Source organism: Apis cerana, linkage group LG9, assembly GCF_029169275.1.
Source record: "Apis cerana isolate GH-2021 linkage group LG9, AcerK_1.0, whole genome shotgun sequence".
NCBI lineage: Eukaryota > Metazoa > Arthropoda > Insecta > Hymenoptera > Apidae > Apis > Apis cerana.
In genome coordinates, this window is record NC_083860.1 from 10367942 (window position 1) to 10390235 (window position 22294).

At 35.1% G+C, this 22294-nt stretch overlaps 6 protein-coding genes and 1 long non-coding RNA gene across 7 annotated transcripts; all 7 read right to left on the bottom strand.

The window, feature by feature from the left end:
- Positions 1-723: 723 nt before the first annotated feature.
- On the bottom strand, positions 724-1984 carry LOC107996567 (zinc finger protein 776-like). The gene is made up of 2 exons (XM_017054720.3): positions 1847-1984; positions 724-1672 (listed from the first exon to the last, which is right to left on the bottom strand). Exons 1-2 carry the CDS (start codon positions 1854-1856, stop codon positions 1443-1445), a joined length of 240 nt encoding a protein of 79 aa, XP_016910209.1. The 5' UTR covers positions 1857-1984; the 3' UTR covers positions 724-1442.
- Positions 724-6007, bottom strand: LOC107993498 (longitudinals lacking protein, isoforms A/B/D/L-like). The gene has a single exon (XM_062079580.1). It carries the CDS (start codon positions 3097-3099, stop codon positions 2728-2730), a length of 372 nt encoding a protein of 123 aa, XP_061935564.1. The 5' UTR covers positions 3100-6007; the 3' UTR covers positions 724-2727.
- On the bottom strand, positions 4839-6450 carry LOC107993490 (zinc finger protein 775-like). Its single transcript, XM_062079480.1, has 2 exons — positions 6204-6450; positions 4839-5146 (listed from the first exon to the last, which is right to left on the bottom strand). The coding sequence occupies exons 1-2, from the start codon at positions 6448-6450 to the stop codon at positions 4839-4841; spliced, it is 555 nt and encodes a 184-aa protein (XP_061935464.1).
- A 579-nt stretch (positions 6451-7029) lies between these two features.
- On the bottom strand, positions 7030-10834 carry LOC107993503 (zinc finger protein 596-like). The gene is made up of 3 exons (XM_062079481.1): positions 10831-10834; positions 8818-9057; positions 7030-7439 (listed from the first exon to the last, which is right to left on the bottom strand). Exons 1-3 carry the CDS (start codon positions 10832-10834, stop codon positions 7030-7032), a joined length of 654 nt encoding a protein of 217 aa, XP_061935465.1.
- Positions 9482-11708, bottom strand: LOC114578246 (longitudinals lacking protein-like). The gene has a single exon (XM_028669704.2). The coding sequence runs from the start codon at positions 11378-11380 to the stop codon at positions 11054-11056; it is 327 nt and encodes a 108-aa protein (XP_028525505.2). The 5' UTR covers positions 11381-11708; the 3' UTR covers positions 9482-11053.
- Positions 11709-11760: 52 nt separating this feature from the next.
- LOC133666682 (zinc finger protein 2-like) lies at positions 11761-15199 on the bottom strand. Its single transcript, XM_062079482.1, is given in 5 exon segments — positions 11761-13015; positions 13833-13852; positions 13854-13882; positions 14022-14193; positions 15027-15199. Coding segments are annotated over 5 exon segments (771 nt in total). The 3' UTR covers positions 11761-12638.
- Positions 15200-15654: 455 nt separating this feature from the next.
- On the bottom strand, positions 15655-17420 carry LOC107993839 (uncharacterized). The gene is made up of 2 exons (XR_009831184.1): positions 17281-17420; positions 15655-15982 (listed from the first exon to the last, which is right to left on the bottom strand). It is a non-coding gene; the product is annotated as an uncharacterized LOC107993839 (long non-coding RNA).
- Between the last annotated feature and the right edge of the window lie 4874 nt (positions 17421-22294).

Here is a 22294-nt window from a genome sequence, read left to right on the forward strand (position 1 = left end):
ACCACAGGCATATAGAGATACCATTCACTGTGTACGTGGATCTCTCGTAAAACGTAAAAACTAGAACATATCTTTGGCACGGTTAAGAGGTATCTGCAATTGTTCTCCAAAACATCATTTTCGTTTGCACAGTTTCAACGTGTTAAGCTGCGAAGCCTTAGCGGCTCTTTGTCTCTAATATGCAATAAGCACCGGATTACAAAAACTTGATAGCATTAGAAGTGTGCGTGATGGGTGACCCGGCAATCATCGAACGAGGGAGAAAAAATTCGGGCATTATTTCTCACCCTATTATTTCTCAAGATATCAAAACATTTCGAATCTGAAACTGTTCTCCAATTTTTTTTAAGATGTCGAATATAACGGGGAGATTTGAACCGATTCTACCCGAATTTTCTCGATTTATTTGCGAAATTATATAATTTCAAGATCCCACACACTTCTAATTATTTAAGACGGATTCGTTTAGAGCCAGGAGCTGGCTCGTTTTGTATACTTTGTTCTAGTTGCTCTCTGCACAAGAGAAATCTATCCCGTCTACATTTAGTTGCGACTTACATGCTAGTAGATACTTAATTAATTAATACCTCTCTTTTGGCACAGATTCGACGATCACACCAATCACAAACATTGAAAGTATAGTCTAATTTTAAATAGTACTTCTTAGACGCCGTTTTGGGAATATCCAACTCGGTAATTTCGTACAAGTTTCAAGTCGGACGATTTATTTTGTTATCTTTTTTTTTTTTTTTTTTTTTTTTTTTTAAGTACTTTAGCTATTTATGTACAACGATGCGCATAAAAATAATATATATTCTCGTAATGAACACTCTTTAAAATGGCATTATATCTTCCTTACTTTAGATAAGAAATCAATCTGATATTTTAATTCAATACCGATGGATATTCGCTCTCCCCTATAACACCGTTTTCTCCCTCCATTCGATTGAATGCCCTGTGTATTTTGTAACTTTACCGTACTTTCTTCTCTTTTCTCGTATAGTATATTTGGCAATTTTAAACGCAAGTTTAAAGTTTTAAAGCAAGTACAAGTAGCATTCAAAAAAAAAAAAAAAAGAAAAGAAAAATAGAACATCATATACGCAATTATCTTCACAATGAACATATCATACATAAATAACAGAGAGAAGAAATTACCATTCGTCTCGAACTATTATATTAATATTGTCGTCTAATTAAATAACGTTTAATAACAATTCAAATAAAAATATATTTTTCTTTCTCAACTGATAAATAAACGAACGAACAAAACGAATAAATTAACGAACGAATAAATAAATAAACGAATGATCGAAGAATAAATAAATAGAGAAAAATAAATAATCGAATAAAATGAACAAATTGAACAAGTTGGCAAAAATATATAAAAAAAAAATATATATATATATATATAAATAATTAATGAAAGAAGAGAAAGTATCTCAATTTCGCAGTTCAAACGTGCAATTCGAATAAAGATGGATTCTCTGATGGTCCCTCAGATGATGTCGATGCTTGAATCGTTTCTTGCACCAGGCGCATTGAAATCTTGGCCCGACACCGCATTCCAACCGTAAATGTCTCGTTAAGTTGCACTTGTGGGAATAAGTACGACCGCATTTCGGACACAAAAATGGTGGCCCGTCCTCCAAATCCTTCAGCATCTTCCAAACTGCAACATTTTTTTTAAACATACGATGAGACGTTTGATTTGAAAGATTTTGTATCGGAAAACGAATAATAACTCGGCGAAAGATAATGAGATAAGCGATTTCACGATAAATATATCGAGATATTAATATTAACTTAGTGAAGAAGGTATACAATAAATTCGAGGAATTCTTACATTGAGCCATGCTATTGCGAAAGAAACGCTAATTTCTTCTCCTCTCGTGATGATCGTGCTAGTTTGCATCGAAAAATTTCTCTCTCATCTGTTTTTACAAGACAGATTTCTGGCATGCAAATTACTCAACGTCTCTCGATCGGTAAAATGTAAAAGAATTAGATCGTTTCAAAACGATTTTATAACAAGTATGAATATTTGATACGATAAAATTTGTTTGTACAAGCATGCTATCTATTTTGATGATGATGTATAAAATCAATGATACAGAAAATTAATTTCTCCACGTATCGAAATCGTATTATATAAATCGTAATCTTTTTTTTTTTTTTTCTTTTTTTGATACAAAATAATTTTATTTTCACTATTGTGTACAATCGTAATAATTTCATTTTTATTCTATATAATCTAATGCATCTTTCTATTTTTATATAAAGGCTTCTTTTATCCCTTGCATTTATCATATACACGTATATACGCATGTATATATATATATGTATGTATGTATATATATATATTCAGCGTATCTCACATACGAATATACAACGTCTTACCTTCGTTTCATCTTTTATTACTCTTTCTTTTAACTCCTTTACTTTATTGTCCTATATACCTATATACTTTCATTTTAAAATTTACAACATATGTATAACAACTTTATCAATATATTCCAAAAAAAAAAAAAAGGCAGTGAGTCAGTCTATACATGGTAACATATCGACAATTTGATATCAGAGATCACGTTTAATTAGAACTATATATGCACATTAATAATATATTAAGATTCATTCTAGATGATTTCTCTCTCTCTCTCTCTCTCTCTCTCTCTCTCTCTCTCTCTCTCTCTCTCTCTCTCTCTCTCTCTCTCTCTCTGATTGTATTTAAGTTTTTTGATGAGTTCTCATATGTAAAACCAAATTATGCTTGTGCTTCGACTTCTTATGACAAATGGGACATTCGAATTGGGGCTCCACTCCGCACTCGAATCTAATATGCCTGTTCAACGAGTGAGGCCTCGAATAAGCATTGCCGCAACGTGGGCAAGAATAGCTGGAAGGATCGCGAACGTTCGCCGTAATTCCATGGCTCCCCACCAGTGGGGTCTCGTCCACACCGTTCTCCATAGCCAACTTATCCGTGGCAACGAATTCTTTCAAGCAATTCCCAGAGCCTGGTTGTTGCGCTTTGCCGGTCGAGCACTTGCCGTTCTCGAAAACCACCTTGTTCTCTGCCATCATTTGATTTTCCGCCATCAGTCGTAGATACAAGGTCTGGTATTGATAGTACCATTCGATCGCTGCGCTTGGCGAGTACTTCCGTTCTAGAAAATAGATAACAGAATCAGATATCTCTGCACTTGTCCACCCGTTCCCCCATTCGCTTCCAACGATTCGCACCTCAGTCACGGATGATTACATTGCTAGTTGTCGCACAAGGATTATCGATGAAGAAGGATGGACTTACACAGAGCATGAATACATTTAAACGATCACCGTGAGAACAATCACACGTTGCTTCGAGTTGCAACTTCTCTTTTATTTTTCCTTTTCCTAGACTTTGTCGATCTTCTGCCGAGAAGAATTCGAAAAGTCCGAAATGTAAAGTTGCAAGTGTTATTTGGACATGGAAATCGCGAGATTTCGTTTGATGCAGATTGAAAAAATTCGAGTGAAAAATCTCGATGCTTTCGTATTATTTCGAGTGAAATAGTTTTAGTTGAAACATGGGGATGAGTGAGGCAATTTGACTTCGGCAACAATCGGACGAGATCGGTTCGGGAGCTCGAGAGCTGAAAGAGGAGGGAGATATCTCGCTCGATTCCATCCGAGTTTTGCCGATTGGTGCCGAAGTTCTTGACTCGCAAAATGATCCTATCAACAGAGATAAAATGTGGATTTTTATGTCCAAATATCGTGAAACGCAACTCATCTTATCCATACTTTGTTAGATTTCTCCTTTTTTTTTATCTATATTATCGTGTTATATTAAATGAAACCCGTAAAATGAGGTTAAAAATATGAAATTGATTTTTTTTTTAGGAAATAACACATATATAAGGTTTAGGCTCACCACAAACAAGGCTTAATGTTAAAGATTAGCACGTTAAGGTTTTATATAAGCATAATAACACTTTTCTTGCAACATTTAAGAATTTTTAGTTTAGAGTTTTTCTGCTTGTCTTTTGAGTTTTCCTTTCTTTTTTTTGTTTTTAAATTTAATTATTTTGCAAAATTAGCGCGATTCGATCGCTGATTCGAATACAATATCCAACAAACGGTTTGATAAAAAAGAGTGGATCAATAGGAAAAAACGATGCAATACGATAGTAACTTGTATTTTATTAAAATTTAAAAATAATTCGATGATTAAAATAGTTATCGATGTTTGTTAAAAAATATAACAGTGGTTGTGGTTCCCGCCATTTACATACAATTCTTACCACAATTTGCTAGTTGCTAGAAAATTACTGATTCAGGTATCGAAACTTATTTGCATACTTACGAGTAAAAATCAAAGCACGAGCAACGCAGGATACAACTTCATCGTTGTAATCGACACTGATAAGATTTTATAATCGAAAAACAAAATTTGACTATTTTATTTGCACTTCTTTTCAACGATCATTTTTTTTTCAATATTTTTTATGAAAATTTGAAACAACGATGCTCATTATTTAAAATTACAAAATTATCTCTATGAAAGAGGAAAAAAAGATTTGTCCAAATCTGTCCGAAAAAAAGGAAAAAAGTAATTTTTCAAGCGCCGTAGATAATAATAATCCTTCAAACGTATTCTAAAAGCAGTCTTATCTCGATTAACATTTCGAAAATACTATTTCTCGTAAAAGAAACAGTTGAACAATCGGATTTGAGTATTTTCACATTTTTCAAGGAACGTTTTCGCCTTTCGAGAAATCACGATATAAAAATATTTCTAAAAATTATATTGGAAAACAAGAGAAGTTCGCTGTAATATTAATATTAATATTTATTTAACGAGGCTTGGGTATTTTGTGCCGTCCTTGATAATGCTCGTTCAATTTGTACTGGTGATAGAATTTTTTTGGGCACAATTTGCAACAAAACTTCTTCTCCTTGTTACCACACTCAACTCTCTGATGCCTCAACAAACTGTCCCTCCACTTGTACCTCTTCCCACAACCGAAACAAATATTCATCAGGTTGCTCCCGTCGCCGCGCAAATATTTCATTTCGTCTTTTTGAGATAAATTCACGTTGGCCGAGTAAGGTTGGAATCCTGATGGCAAACCATAAGGCAGTTGCAACGAGACGTAGGCATCTGAAATTCAAGAAAACAGATAAACCGTTTAGAAAGCACGGCCCCGTTATTCGGTGATGCGTGTAAATAGCGAAAGAATTTTTTTTTTTTAGAAGCGTAGTTCGAACCGTTGCGCAACCTTTTTTTTTTACAGGTTTCTCACAGCCAACCCTTGATAACCACTAAACGATATATAGAAATAATTGGATTATTGGAGCGTTACCATCGAGTGATATGCGAGTAATCCAATAACTATAAAAAAAAAAATAAACGTATGATATAATTTATTTTCGTCGAAACGATTTTACAATCGCTTGCTTTTCGAAATTTTACGAGGGATAATCTATCAAGCGAAGCGTTGCGCCAAGGAGTTAATAACGTAAGATAAATGATGGGAACAATTTTATTCAAACGAAAAAAATAAAATCCATCAAATTGTATCCATCAAATTGATTATTACATTGATTATCATTTTGAGAAATGTGAATGGATTATAGAATAGGAAGATATATGTATATATATATATATATGTATATATAGAAAAAAAGAAAAAAAAGAAAAATATTCGTATTGCGATGTGGGATTTTTTTTAACGAATTTAATGATTTTAACGATTTGCGTAGAATGCATGAATGCACTTTCTTATTCAACTAACGACTTTTCCTCGTACTTCTCTTACGTTGCTATTCAATGAATAAATTTGGAAAAAAGAGAAAAAAAAGACAAGCTTGCACGAGCATCCACATCTAACAAAAAGTTGACGCAATAACGTAAAACCTACGATAACAATAATTACGACTTAAAAATTATTCTAGTTTTACTTATTTTTAATCCTTTAAAAATAGCCAGGAGACGCGTTTTTACAAAATTTTCAAATTTTGCGAAAACCTCCTCTTATAGATCCTTGAAACAAAATGATGAATCGAGAAAAGACTCGAAGAAGAAAAGAAAGAAAAAAAAAAAAGGAAAACTTGGGATTTTTAATCGTGATAAGCGTAAACATGATTTCGCAGCTCGTATCGGTACTTAAACTTTTTGTCGCACAAATGGCAGGAGTATTTTTTCTCCGTAGTCCCACAATCGACCCTTTTGTGCCTTCTCAGACTGTCGTGCCACTTGTATCTCTTTCCACAATCGAAGCAAACGAACGGCCCGCCAATGGTGGCAACGTGAGACTTGGATTGGTAACGTTGATCGATGATTTTCTCCAGCCTCGTTGATCCGCCAATACTCGACTCAAATGGGTTGAAATACGAGGAATCCTCCTCCTCCCCAATCGTGCGAACCCTTCTGTTCAGCATCAACAACGCGTTGTACTCTTCCATCTCTTCGATACCTGCGGGAAAAACGTTCAGTGGTATCGTTTCCACGCAATGCAACGATTAATCGTAGTATCGTATAATCTAATATCAGGATTAGGATCGATCGAATGTAATCTCCAATGTGGTTCAATGTTCGTTCGTTCAATGTTTAATAGACGCATAAATGGATAATACAAATGCATAATAATAAAGTTGAAACAAGCATAACTTCGTCGCATCGTCACATTACATGTTCGTCACGATTACTCAGTTCAATGAAACCATTTTTATAAAATTCATTTTTCTCTTTTCTTTTTCGTTTTCGAGCGAAAAGGAAAAAAAAAAGTAAAGAAAACACGAGATGATCTATCGAACGCAATTCACGACGCAATTTCTCAATTCCTTTATCTATCTCTTTTTCAATTTCAAACACAATTTTAAAATTTCAATTCAAATTCGCTTTCTTTCGCCTCGAGAACGAAAGATCGACAAACGCAGAAGAAGAAGAAGAAGAAGAAGAAAAAGAAGAGGAAAAACAAAAAAACGACAAGGCATTCGAAGTAAGGAAAAACAAAAAGAAAAGAAAAGAAAATCTATTCTCCATTAGGTGGTCGATTTGTCGGTGGCTGCAGTGGCGCCCTCCTTGTCGCCGCAAACTAATCTCTGATGCCTCCTCAACGTGTCAAGCCTCTTGTAACCCTTGCCACACTGATTGCAATAGAATTTTTGCCTGTGCAGCCACTCGACCTCCTCTTGAAGCTTCTCCAACGAGGCGTCGCACTTGGCCTGGTGCCGTTTCAGGCTGTCCATCCTCGTGTACGCCCTGTCGCAACCGTCGCAACGAAATTGTTGATGGGATTTCACGTTCTTCCGAAGGATGCTCGTCTCCACGGTGTTCAGGATGGACGAGTCGCACAGCAAATAATTCATGGGCAATTGGCCGTGGAACGAGATCTCGCATACCTCCACGTCGTCCTCTTGATCTTTCTCCGAGTAGCTCTCCGACTTCTCACCTGCAAAGAATACATTGAACCGTTACAAACGGGCGCCCCCCTAATCGGATGCATAGCTTTCGCTAGCTTTCTCTTTTATTTTTATTTCTCTTTTTTTTATTTTTTTATTTTTATTTTTATTTTTATTGTTGTTGTTGTTGTTGTTGTTATTATTATTATTATTATTATTATTATTTCTTCTTTGGATAAAGGGACAAGCATGCGTGTGTCTCGTTATTTAAGGCGGAATTACCTTTGCGAGTTCGATCTTGCGAGCTTAAAAGCTTGGAGGTGTTTCGGGAGGTTACATATTTCGGGAGGTTATTGCCCGCGAAAAAACAACTTCGTTAGTAATTTATGAAGGGGGGAGGGCTATGGGGGGGCGAGCGAGAAATTTTCGAAGAGAGAAATCGTTCGAACGGATTCGAGCGGGGGGGAGAGATTGAAAATGGTGGTACGTTTGATCAACGATTTATTCGATTCAGAAGAAACATTCGATTCAGACATTTTTTTTTTATTTTTTTTTTAGCTTCGTGGACGAGGCGTTCATCTCTCGTTGATTGCGAATGATGTGATAATACGTGGAATACAATTTTTACAGTATCCTCGATACACAATAAATGTAACGCGCGTTAAATTTTTGTTTCTCAGCTCTTAGAATTATATATAACAAAACACATCGTCACAAAATCATGTTTATTACAATCATTATGCTGTAATTTTTTCTTTTTTTTTTTTTTACACTAAAAATGCTTCGTCTTCGTGAACTTTCGATCGTATACACACTGATAGAACAAATAGAAATTTGTCTCTACAAAATAATCGCCACCGTGTCGAGTATATATATATATATATATATATTTCTGGTGTATGCAAATAATTTCAAAAAAAAAATCTTATAAAAGTAATTCAAATATCAACACAGTGTTGTCAAAACGAATCTTTGTATGTAAACAGCCACGTGAAATGTACGTGCGTGTATGTGTGTGCGTGCGTGCGTGCGTGCGTGTGTGTGTGTGTGAGTACAGTCAAGTATGATATATATCTTCATTAAAAAACAACGAACAGATCCAAACACTGATAACTCTGATTAGCAAAAATAGAAAAAAGGATTTTTACGCGGAATATCAATATCTTCTTGACGTTTCGCGAAACGAAAGATAAAAAACAAAAGGAGGGGGAAAAAAAAGAAAGACAGAAAAAAAGAAAGAAAGAAAGGAAAAAAAAAAGAAAAATATCAAGATCGAAGTTTTTTTCATTTAACAAAGAAAGCCCTCAGTATTATCGTCCGTTTACACATATAAATTCTCCTATGGGATTTGCGATTTCAAAAAGATGGTCGAATGGGCCGATTCCACGTGCGAGATCAACGACAATGGTTTCGCGAATTTTTTCCCACAGAAGCGGCAATACATCCTGTCCCCCTTCACCCTGCAATAATTCTTCTCGTGTCTTCGAAGGCTGTCGAGACGCGAGAAACTTTTCCCGCATTCCTCGCAGATCACGCTCTTCGCCGCCTTCTTCCGCTCCTCCGCTTCCGCTAATTCGTAGCTGCTGGCAACGAACTCGAACAGAGTTTGGGGCACCTCGTACTCGTTCTCCTGCTTCACGAACCAATCGCTCAGATCCGCTCGTTTTCCTGCGAAGAACCAACGCCTCGTGTTAGCAATGAACAATTAACTTTGGCTTTTTTTTTTGGTCTTTTTTTTGGTTTTTTTTTTTTTTCTTAGTCGATTTTCGATTTCGATATGGAAACGGGACAACGCATGCATCGGAGAAGACACGAATTTTTCGACTGCATTTGCATTTTTTTCGAAGACATAGTGAACATAGATATAGTTTTATAAGTATAAAAATTTGTTATTCCTATTATTTGTATATCGATAAATATCGTGATATATAATTAAACGAAAAGTGAACGTTTAAAACACACACATACACATATACACACGCGACACACACGCACATACAAACACCTTTCTCGTTTTCCATTTTAATTTTTATTCGCCTCTCGCGTTCATGCGTGTATTACATATTGAAAGGATTAAAATGAAAAAAAAAAGTGTTTCGAGGTGTTTATTATTGATCGTGAAAGTGACAAAAATTGGAATAGAATTTTTTTTTCTTTTTTCTTTTTTCACGACGATTTTAATAATTTCAAACGTGCTGAATATTTGTTGAAAAGTATACCTTTGACAAATTTCTATAAGCCGCAACCTTATAATTTAACGATGTCTTATACAATGAGTTTCTCTGAATTTCTTTGATTTTCATTAGGAAATTTTCATGAATTTCATTCTGTTTTTAACGAGGAAAGGATGATTTTCCTAAAGGCGAATATTCGTTCGTTATTTTTCAATGATAAAAAAAAAAAAAAGAAAGAAAAAGAAAAAATGGATAAAATGGTTTCAAAAAAAGACCTGGTTAAATTTAATCCACCACGGTGTTGGATAAAGCAAAGCTTAAACACACAAGCTGGAATGTGCAACAAGATTACAATGAGAAAATTAGTGACTGTAAAAAAATTATAAAATTAGCCGCCACGTTACAAAGCTTCTTTCTATTGAAAGTAATGTGCATGATTTGTCATGTATATTATATTGCGCTGTTAGTTCATGCGGTATTAAAATAAATTGTAATCGTCGAGTAATAAATTGTAATTACACGAGTTACACGATTAATTAGATTAAGAAAAATATCCAAATATTTTTAAATGAAATAAAAAGAAAAAAAAAGAAAAAATACAAATAATTAAACTAGAAAATAGAAAAAAGATAGGCTTAAATCATCACTGGCTATTACGGTTTGGCTGTCGGAAACACCACGCCTTCCTTCGCCTCCTAATTCGTACCACATATATATTCTATGAAACTTGTGAAGATTTTCATCAATGGATTCCATCTCAACAAACATGCAAAATGTCGTCGCAATTGATAATTTAAGAGACGGCGTGTTTAGTGTTATAATGATTTTTCAATTCGTATCTCCGATAAAACTCTTTCCGACACAATCTGCAGCGATGTTTGGGCAGCTTCCCGCATTCGAGCCTTTGATGCCTTCTAAGATTGGCCATCCACGAGTACCCCTTCCCACACTCCCCGCACATGTACTGCTGCCGTTCGCGTGGGCCAAGCGTGATCAACCGTGGATTAATCATTTCCGGGATCACTTTGATATCCTTTGTTTCGAAGCACTCGAACTCGTTCATCGGGATGGATCCGTCTGGAATAGACAAAGATCGATTAATGCGAAAAACCGGTCGAACGTGAGATATTTCGATTATTTCTGGACGGATGAGTCGGAGGATATATATATATAAGAGGGAAGAGAGAGGAAAGTGACGAGAAAAAAGATAGATAGAGAAATTAACGCTGGCACAGTCAGTCGAGTAATCTTACGCGCGAGCATTTACCCATAATTTGTCGTACAAGCGTATTAATTAATCAATAAACTTTATTAAATCGATAGATTTCAAGAAAAATACAATTTTCTCGGCTGCTCCAAACCAAGTATCTCTGTAACGAAAAACGTTACGTGAAAACGTTGTTTCATTCGAGAGAGAGAGAAAAACCAACGTGTTAAAACGTGTTTATCTTTCGGCAATAATTTTACAAAAAGACATTTTCCTTTATGATCTAGATCAAGTCTGGATGATGTGCCAACAAGTGTTCTTTGAGCCTGTCGCGTCTGTAAAATTTTCTCGCGCAAAAGTGACACTTGTTCCTCGCTTCCTTGTTTCCGCATTGTAGCTGGTGTCGACGTAAACTGTACATCCAAGTGTATTTCTTGCCGCAAAGGGCACAGGTGAAAAGTTGTTGCTGTTGCTGTTGTTGCTGCTGCAATTGATGCGGTAACTGTTTCTTACTGGAATCCGTCATCGGACACGGATAATAGTACGAGTCGTTGAAATTCCTTTCTTTCGGCAACAGATCGTCCGCCGTCGCGTTTCGATAATCGTTCATCGTGCTCCAGTCGATCTTCGATAGGAAACCTGCCGAAGTAACACACAAAGTAAACAAAGACAATAGACGAAACGAGTGGGGAGTACACCTCGGGACGACAAGAGGAATGATTTCACGTGAAAAAAAAAAAAAAAAGAAAAAAAGAAAAGGTTCATAGAATTAGTCTGGTGGTGCATTCGGGCTGGAATCAAAAGATCGAAGAAAGTTGCGTTTGGTTTGATGCGATGTTTAAAATTGCTCGAACCAAAAGTGAGAGGGCAATTTTTTCGTAAATGCTTCTGAAAAAAAAGAGAAAAAAAAAATATGTCGTTCGATTATATACGTCGACGAGATTATTATTTTTATTATTGTTGTTGTTTTTGTTGTTGTTGTTGTTGTTGTTGTTATTGTTGTTGTTTTCCTTTTTAATCGTTCACATTCTTTTTTTTATTTATCGATACATATAAAACGGTGAGATATAAAGCGTTATGGTCAAAAACTTTTTTTCTTTTTTTGGTATCGAAACGTTTCATTGAAACAAAAGTATGCGGAATGTAATGAACGAGTTAACATTACGAGTTAATGCACATTGTCGACAAACACTTTTGCTCACTTTCATACATTCCACATTACACTCGTCACTAAGTATTAAAAATGCGTTATGTATTATGTACATAGTATTGATGATAAGTTTATAGGGATGTGGCTCGGATCGTCCCTCGGGCGATAATTCGAGCTTTTGGGAAAAATGTCGAGAGTCGGAATTCGTTCGAATAAAATCGTTGAGATCTCACGTAACGTATATAAAAATCCTGCGGACTCGTCCTATTTTCAACGAGCTCGCACGAAGTTGAACGAGCCGAATTGTCATGAACCCCACCCGATCTCGGCCGAAGTTTCACGATCTATCTCGAACATACATATACATAAATGCATATATATATATATATATTCGCACACCCTTATAAATTTATCTTACAAATAAACAGCTCACTCGATACGAAATTCCTCGAAACATTTGAGAAACGACGTAACGTAAAAATTATTTAAAACTTTAAAAATCGAATCGAAACACGCATTCTAAAAACATACGGAGATTATTCGAGAGAAACAGCAAAAAGAGTACAACAACACGTGCCGCGAAATATAAAAAAATAAAAAAAAAATTGATGTTCAAAATTAAAAACTCGTACAATTGCGAACTCGAATGTTTCAAGAATAGAAAAAAAAAAAAAATACTTTCGGCGCATCGATCACATCTCAAGAAACGAACTGATTCTCACTCCCGTTCCTCGGTGAATACAGGCGAGTCATCGGTTTTCTGTATAATGTGCCGCAATTTTCTCTGGCACCCAACGATGTGCGAGTTCAATACGAAACGATGCTTGAATCTTCGGTCGCAAATCGGGCAAACTTCGCAAGGTATGACACCGCACTCGAGCCGTTTGTGTCGGCTCAGAGACGTGGTCGCCTTGTAAGTTTTCCCGCACCTGTTGCAAGCGTATTTCGAACCCGCATCCTTCGAATCTTTCCGCCTTTGACTTCTGCTCGCCTCGTAACCTCGGATCCCGGGATAAGGTAATTGATTCCATAACGGTTCGTTATTGTCCTGAGGTTGCTGTACGTCCTGCGACAACAGCATCGTTGCCAAAAGCCCTGAAACGAAAGGATTTCGTTCGTTAGACGCCTATCCTCTTACGTGCATTCTCTTTATCTCTCTCTTTCTCTCTTTCTCTCTCTCATTCTCTCTCATTCACTCTCACTATTTCTCTCTCTCTCTTTCTCTCTCTTTCTCTCTTCATAAAACGAAAGAGAAAACTTTAAATTGTGCGATGCCCTAGAAAGTTGCAATTTTTCGTTGCAGTTGCGGGTGCAGAGAATAAACGGGGGAGGGGCGATTAAAAAAATAGAAGAAAAGAAAAGAGAGCAGAAATGGCCTTTAAAGGGGCAAGCGAAAGAATAAATTGTTATTCAGAGTATATACGTAAGAATATACGTAAGAAGAAAACATCCCTCCTGTGAAGAAACGTTGCGTTCCTGACAGAATTTTTTTCGCTATGCATCAAGCGAGGTGGACGATCATTTCTTTTTTTTTTCTTTTTTTTTTTTATAGACAAAAACATATATATATTTATATATATATATATATATATATTTATTCGATAAGTGTAAAAACTTTACAATGATTCACTCGTGCCTTTTTTTTCTTTTATTTTTCCTCTTTTTTGTTCGATTTTTCGGATTCGATAATATCGTGCTATGCTCGATTATATAGAAACACACGTGTTTTTTTCTCACTTTTCACAAAAGCGATCAAACATTTTTTTACACAATACTTGGCCTTGACGACCAACACGTTGGGCAATACTATTTGTTTATCATATCAGTGTTATAAAAATTACAATTTTCGATGTTTCGTTTATATTAAATAAGCTACTAGTGTAAAAAAGATAAATTATTTAATAATTATTACTTTTCTTTGGGAAATTTTTATCGTCGTCGATTTCCTTTCTTATTTGGTGTCTAAAGTCTAAATTATTTGGTTTTCGTAAACCGGGGAGCCGAGAAGACGAGTCGGTACAACTTTTATATCGTCTCGTAGTATTCCCGCTTTCTTCTACACGAAGCCAAGTGGTGGGTCAATTTGAACCTATGCGTGAACTTTTTCCCGCAAATTGGGCAGCTCTGTCTCGGCTCGACCCCGCACTCGAGCCTTTGGTGCCTTCGAAGCGAGGTCTCCAACTGATAACCCTTCCCGCATCTTGTGCACTTGTGAATCACCGGCCGCCTCTTGTATCGAAGATTTTCGATGTTCTTCACGGTCAATCTTGGCGCTGAAAAATAGAGAAAAGACGAAACACCAGTCAGTATACGCGATGCGATTCGAAAATTTATTATCGGAGGAAGGGGGAGGGGAGAGGGGAAACGACGAGAGAGAGAAAAAAAAAAGTTCGTTAGAGGTGACCTACGAAATGTGAGACATAATGTACGTACGTATTATATTACATAACATTTACCGTGTGGAATACAATGGAAAACAGATGGTGGGGAGGAGGCAAGGTCGAGAGAACGGCGGCAATAGCGAGAAAAAACACAGCACAGAAGTAGAGAAAAAGTAATCGTTTTTTTACCTACGAGAAACTCTCTTTCTCTCTCTCCTTCTCTGTTTCTGTAAGTCGTAAATACAGGGTGGACCACGTGGTATGATCGGGAAAAATTTGTAATTGTAAAACGAAAGAAAAATTCCCGTATTCAACGCAAAAACTTTTATAAAACGTAGCCTGTATATATACACACACAAATACTCGTGAATGCTTCTTTTTTTTTTTTGAATAACGTTTATTATTCTATATGAGAAAAAGAATTCTTGTGAAGACAAATTCATAGATATATGTGTATAAGTAACTTTCTAGTAACAACAATCGATCACAGTTTCTTAAAGCATGTATCACTCGATTTATAATTCGCCTCGTCACGATTCATGTTAATCGATTTTAATATATATATATATATATATTTTTTAATATATATATAGCGATGAGCATCATTGACTAGCTAAACACGCGCCTGTTTCGTAGGTCAGATATCGAGATAATGTATCAGTCTGGCGTGCGACTGCCAACGGTGTTTGTGCTTGAACTTCCGGCCGCAAATCGGGCATTCATACGTGGGCTCCTTGCCGCACTCGACTCTCAGGTGCTTCTTCAACGAGTCTTTCCACATGTATCGTTTGCCACACTGGAAGCACAACCATAATTTCTTCGAGGTGGCTGGAAAGAAAAATCCAGAAATTATTTCGACGGCTATACAACGAATCTTCTTATTTTCATGATACGTCATGTTTCGCACATAACGGACTAAAAAGCTATCGGTGACACAAACTGACGTAATTTTCACGTAAAATTGGGAACGTAAATTGATGAGTTCATTTCGATTTCCATTAAAGTAGAACACGCAACTCGAATAGAGAATTTCACGCGTAAGTACGTACAAGTAAAGATCGAAAAAGTGATTACACATTGATCCCCGAAATGTGTCGACACCTTTTCATTCATTTGAATACGGAATAATGTAAATCGGGTCTTCAATAAATAAAATGGTAACAGCATACCGTGCAATCACACGTGTAGACCCTTTTAGGGTCCATCCTAGGTTCACGCAAGGAATAATACGATAAAAGCGTATTAATTCTTATATTCCTTTCTCCATCTAACCGAATTTTTTAACATTTTTCCACATCTCAATATCCTGATATAACACGCGAAAAAAAAAAGGAATTATATGTATTTTGCGGATCTTTGTCAACGAAACTTTTTATTATCATACTCATTGCTATGATACTCGTTACAATACAACTTGTGATAAAGTTGATGATGGAAGTCATGAGTCGTTTGTTTTCACGATAACATCGAAACGTTTGGAATTATTATCGTTATAAATTAATTTGATGCATGGATTTTGCATGAGATTGCCATCGATGCTTATGCTTGAATTTTCTGCCACAAATTGGACATGTGAATGTAGGTTCTTTTCCACATTCCACCCGGATATGACTCTTCAAGGAACCACGCCATTGATAACGTTTCCCGCATTGAAAACAGAACCACACCTTCTGCAAGTGAGCTGTAAAAAAAGAAGTGTATCGGATTGGTTAGCCTTCTACCTTTTAAAATCTGATCGAATGAGACAAATTGATTCTCGATCATCACACTATTTTCCTTTTGCTACTCCACACTATGTTCTAAAAAAACGAAAACGATTCAAGCCAATACAGCGTTAACATTGCTCTTACTCTTCACTCGAAATTACATGTTCGATTTACCAAGCAAATTTAAGATAATACTTCCTAATCGATTGTCAACGATTACTTTGAAATAACATGCATTTTTACGAGAGTTTGGTGTACTTCTCGACAATTTTACATAGAAATTAGACTTCATCGTTAAATACTTATATCGAGCCTTTATTAATCTTCTAATAAATACTTGTGTACAATTTCTTGGAAGCCCAGGATTCTTAAACTTTGTATAATAAATCTTTCAAATTAATTTATACAAAGTCTTAAGTATCTTCTAATGATTTAAAAAAATTTATTTTGTCATTGGATTAGCAGTGTATACGGAATTTAACTTTTTCATAAAACTTATTCTATGTAAGTACTATACATAGATATTATGTACATGTGTAATAAGATCTTGTAGGACAAAATTTTTCCCATAATTTTATTATTACAAAAATTCTAGAACAGTCGATTTTTGCATTGTATTTTCAATCGTTTACTACATTCAATTATTTCATCATATTTCAGCCATATTGAAATACAAGATTTACATAGTGATACGCTCGATTCGGCTCGAGATGCATTTGTTTTAATTATAACACACGTTATTCACAATGCATTTTATATTATTTTCATATTATTCACATTTATAAAAAATTATTATTTATATACAATACAAATTTTTCTTTCAAATTGTTATCTTAAAAACAAAATGTTTCTGTCACATGTTCTCTTCAAAAGTTTTAAAATCGTGCTATAAATTATTATGTATTAAACTCGCCTACAGAGTGCACCACTAGTATTGAAAATGGCTAAAAAACTCTCCTTTACGTTTTATTCCCTCATCTAAAAATCTAGTTTATCCACCAAAATCAAAATTGAATTATTATATTGATCCTTGTTAAAAATATACCGTAAAAAACAGAAATTGAATATCAATTTACGAATGTGTTGCAGAGGAAGGGTTAAGCTGTTCCAGAATTTTTTATATCAATATACAGGTAAAAGGTTTGCTCTATATGATCTTATTACATAAAATGTAGTGCAAGCCGCGATAATAAATTCCAACTTTTATTATTATTATCGAAATCCCTGACTATGCAAATTCGAGGTAAGATGCGACTGCAATCTGTGTTTGTACTTGAACCTTCTGCCGCAAAGGACGCAGTTGAATTTCGGTTCCTTTCCGCAAAGGCGGAGATGCGTGTACATGGAGGATTTTCTCGAGTAGATCTTGCCGCACACTCTGCACGGGTAAACATTTTCTGGAGCAGCTTCACCTGAAACACAAACGATGAATCGTGCGTGGATGCAGAAAGCGTGGATGCTTCGCGTTAAAACTGGACAATGGACGCCACCCAGACAATTGACCACGATAGACATCTCTGACTTGAGAAATTTTTTTTTTTTTCAGTTAACTCGTTGTTAGTCGCAAGAATTAACGATTCGTTTCATTTATTTGCGACGAGACTCTCAAATGTTCGAGTGTTCCCGTTACATAAGGCGAAAAGACGTTTTATGTTATATATATTTTATGCGAACGTTATTCAGCGTGAACAGATTTTCGAGCAACTATGGGAATGAGTCGGAAGAAATTTTAGCGTAGCGAGCATGCGGCTGTTTTAAAAATCATTACATCGATGTGGCGAATTGGTAAAAAGATATTTTTATGTATTTTCGTTTATTGCTTAATTCGTTTTCATTCTTTTTTACTCCGCTCTAATTAATCGATAGTCTAATATCCTATCGAAACGCTTTTGCTAGTAATTGTATTGTACTCGATACATAATGTCTTCTTAAATTTTTTAAACGCTTTCAAAATATATAACTTTTCACTTGACTCTTCTCAGTTTAAGTTTTCATTCCAAATTAATCGCGCAAAATATCTTCGAGATCTTTTACACTACCAACAATAAATTATTAGACTCGAACGAGAGAATGTCATTTTCCTTGAAATGTTCTTAATTGGGTCAATTAATCGATCATCACTGATCGACGTAATTATGGATCGATTTGTGATGCTTCGTGAGATGGTGTTTGTGCTTAAATCTTCTCCCGCAGACTTTGCAACAGAATCGTGGCTCGATACCGCATTCCATGCGCTTGTGCAAGTTCAACGACTCTTTCCACTTATACGTTTTTCCGCAGTTGTTACAGAGATAGCTCGAACGAAACACAAAAATTGGTAAACCTGAAATCACAAAAAGATACACTTTTATTAGCATTGAGAATCAGACGCGATTAATTCAAACGATCACAAGTATACACTTTTCACGTTTCTTTTTAGAAAAAGATTAAATTAATGCGCGATATTTGTAAAGATTCAAAAGTTCGAAATGAATCGGAAAAATTCGGGCGAGATCGAGCAAAATCTCTCTCACTACTCGGTATCCAACGGACTCGTCCGATCTTTGCCGAATCGACCCGAAGTTGGATCACCAGGACGTCAGTCCGAACTTTCCCGACGCATCCCGAATCCGCGCATATCTACGAAAAATTATTTCTTTAACTTGAAGTTGTCGTGTGACGAAACGATATCTTTTATTATAAAATTCAATGTCGTTTACACATGATTCTATAATAATATTGTCTTATAGGAGAAAATGAATTTTTGTGAATAATTACAAATGGCAAATCGATCAAGAAAATATTGCATTACAGAGAATTTTTATTGCTTGTTTTCATTTATTCCTTTTTCTCCGCTCAATCGCGCTTTCACACACGGATGAAAGTGAAGGGAAAGCAATGGAATGTATTATTATTCGTTTAACCAAGATGTTTTCAATTGATCGCAATGATGTCGCCTCTTCAAATGTTCTTTCAAATGATGTTTATGCTTGAATCTTCTACCGCAAAAGATGCAGGAAAATCGAGGCTCGATTCCACATTCTAGTCGACGATGCTGTTGCAACGACTCTCTCCATTTATACGTCTTTCCACATTTGTCGCAGACAAATTGTTTAGGGAGTCCTAAAAATTAATCATACAAGCAATTTGTACTCTCATTCTAATTAATCTATCAAATGGTATATTCAGAAAGTGAAATTTTTTTGAATATATTTGAAAAGTATATCGCAAAAATATATATTTGAAAATAATACTGGAAACATTATGATTATGCGCTTGCGAATCCTGCAGAAATCATCGATCTTCTTTTTCTTTTTCGAAAGTTTCTTTTCGCTGTTTTATTATTATTATTTTTTTTTTTTTTTGAAAACGATATTCATCGTGACTAACTCGTTTTTTTGTACGCGTTTCTTTATCTTATTTATTGATCAAATTTTACATAACATACATAAATACAACTTCATATATAAAATGTACATCCTTAAGCAAGTGGAACGTGTACGAAAGTACAAGCAAAATTTTCTTCGACACGTTCAGGATAGTTTATTCAATGTTTTTATAATGTTTTTATAATTAACATTAAAACAAGAATACACATTTGAGCATAAATCCACTCAATGTAAATGCGGATTTTTATGAATCTATCATTTAAAAAACTAGCGATCAAAATTTGCCATCCTGATCGTGTAATCGTTATAGCATATGACACGTATTATCATACGTAACATAGTAGAACCTCGTTATAACAAATACATATACACAATCATACTTTTCATAACATATGTTTCGATTATTAATAATTATTTACACAATGATAATTTAAAAATAAATATTCATAAAGATCTATCGTTATATCTAACTTTAATTCATCAATCTATTTAAATAATTTTTATCAAACGATCTAATAACAGATAATTAACGAATCTCTAATTATCAGCCCCCACAACTTCCTATTATCTTCCTATCGTCGAGTCGAACGAATTCGAGATAAATTCGAGGTTCTACTACACGAAACACGAAAAATCGAGCAAGCAAAATACGAAGAAACTATATTTTACTCGCGACACAGTTTTCACCACGGAATTCACGACACCGAATTCATTCATTACGCGTTATTATCGGCCGATCCAAGATAAAAGTTTTTCCCATTAGGGATAACCCAGTGATGAACGTTGATCAAGTGTTTCTTCAACATCCATTTGTGGCGTATTTTCGTCCCGCACACTGGACAAGAGTGTTGCGGGTCCTTGCCACATTCTTCTTTCTCGTGCCTAATCAGAGACTGCATCCATCTGTACTCCTTGCCACAATTCGAACAGAAGTGTCTCCCAAGTCTCTTGTAATAGTCTGAACCGCAGTAAGCTGAAAGAACAATGCAGTTTCTGTAATTGCGTTCAGTTTTTCATTCGAATAGCTTTCTTAGCGTTTGCTATCATCACGTATATCCGCTCCTTTAAATGCAAAAAGAACAAATATAAATAAATAAATAAAAAAAAAAATAAAAATAAAAATAAATTGTATACAAGATGCTCGGATGAGGATAGAAAATTTAAAACGATTCTAAACAGATTGAAACAAGTATTTACGAAAGTTTGTTACGCAAACATGAAGTTGAAGTTTGTTTCTCAAGTTATACAATTATTTTTATACCAGAGATAGAATCTATAACTTGATAAACAAGTTTGCATATCAATTTTCGCCTTTGTTTTTCCAATCTCCAGAATTATTCTTTAAATTTCGTCTAAATAAACGATATAATTATGACCTATTACGAGCGTAATAATTCAAAAACACAGTTTTGACTTTCGATTGAAAACGCTTTATTTAAATTTTGCGAGCTTTTGCTTCTTAAATCGTTCCATCTCATTTCCTTTGCTAAATTAAAAATTCAACGCGTTGGTGAAATATTTGAATCGTTATATCAACTGTTGGGATGTGCATTCAACCGGGTATTCCACTCTTGCATAGCCAGTTTTCCATTAATTCTAATTTATTTATTTATTTATTTTAATATTTTATTTTTTTTCAGAAATATTGACGTATACGTTCTTTTTATTTTTTTTTATTTTTTATTTTTTATTTTCGATATCCGATTCCACGAATCATTCGTACCATATAACATCATTTTCATGCGAGAGCAAAACGTATTCGCTAGCACACGTACGTATATTTACAGTGTCGCACATTTCTCGAAATGACAGTTTGAGTCTTATATAAACGTGTGTCCTTGAAACACGAATCCGTAACACGTAGAACATACACACGCACACACACACACACATATATATATATAATATACATATAAAAATTTCTATATACATATTCTAAACGTATAAAAAGTTATTACGTTAGAAAAGTTACGGTTACAAGTGTGTGAACACGACGACTCGACGATCCAATTGTATAAATATAAATTATATAGAACGTTTGATTTCAATTAACAAATTATATATAACACCATTGTGAATTATCCCTCGATTCGAGATTGAAATCGTACTTAGATAATTCAATGATTCAAATTGGAGAAACCAAGTCGAAAAAAGGTATTTCTTTTATGTATATATATATATATATTACATCGATACAATGACATTTTTGAAACAACGGTATCAGTCTTATATGTATGTAAACAAATCGACAATTGCGTTTCCACAATCGACCGAGACACGTTAACGCAGACGACGAAACGTTTCTATCTTATATCTCTTTCCGTATCGTGTCGCGTATATAGGAATGTTTGAAGAAAGAAACGATTTCCTCTGATCGTTTTCGAAAAAAAAAAAAAAAAAAAGAAAAAGGAAAACGAAGAGAAGAATCACGATATATAAAAAATATCGATCTCCTACAAAAAAAAAAAAAAAAAAGAAAAAAAAACAAAGCTTTATCGACCAGTATATATATATTTCTCTCTTCAGAAAAGGAACAAAGCTCGAACGTTCTCGACGGAATAGTTTAGGAAGTAAGCGTAATCATATGCGATTATTGATCAATCGGGTTCACTCCGCTTTGTGAACGTTGTTCTCGTGGCGCAACAAATAGTCTCTGCGTTTGAATTTTCTACCGCACAGGGTGCACTTATGCCTTGGCAACTTCCCGCAGCCCTCTCGAAGGTGTCTCGTCAGTGAGTCGGTCCACGTGTAACGTTTCCCGCATTTGTAACAGGTGAACGGCGCGTCGTAGTTAACGCGATTGTGGTCCCTCTTCGAGTCTGAAACAGATGACAAAGGGAAACGAGAGATTAACGAGATTAACAAGAGTCATCGTAATCCTTGATCCCCGAACGCGGGTAAATTGTCTTTTTGTTTTAT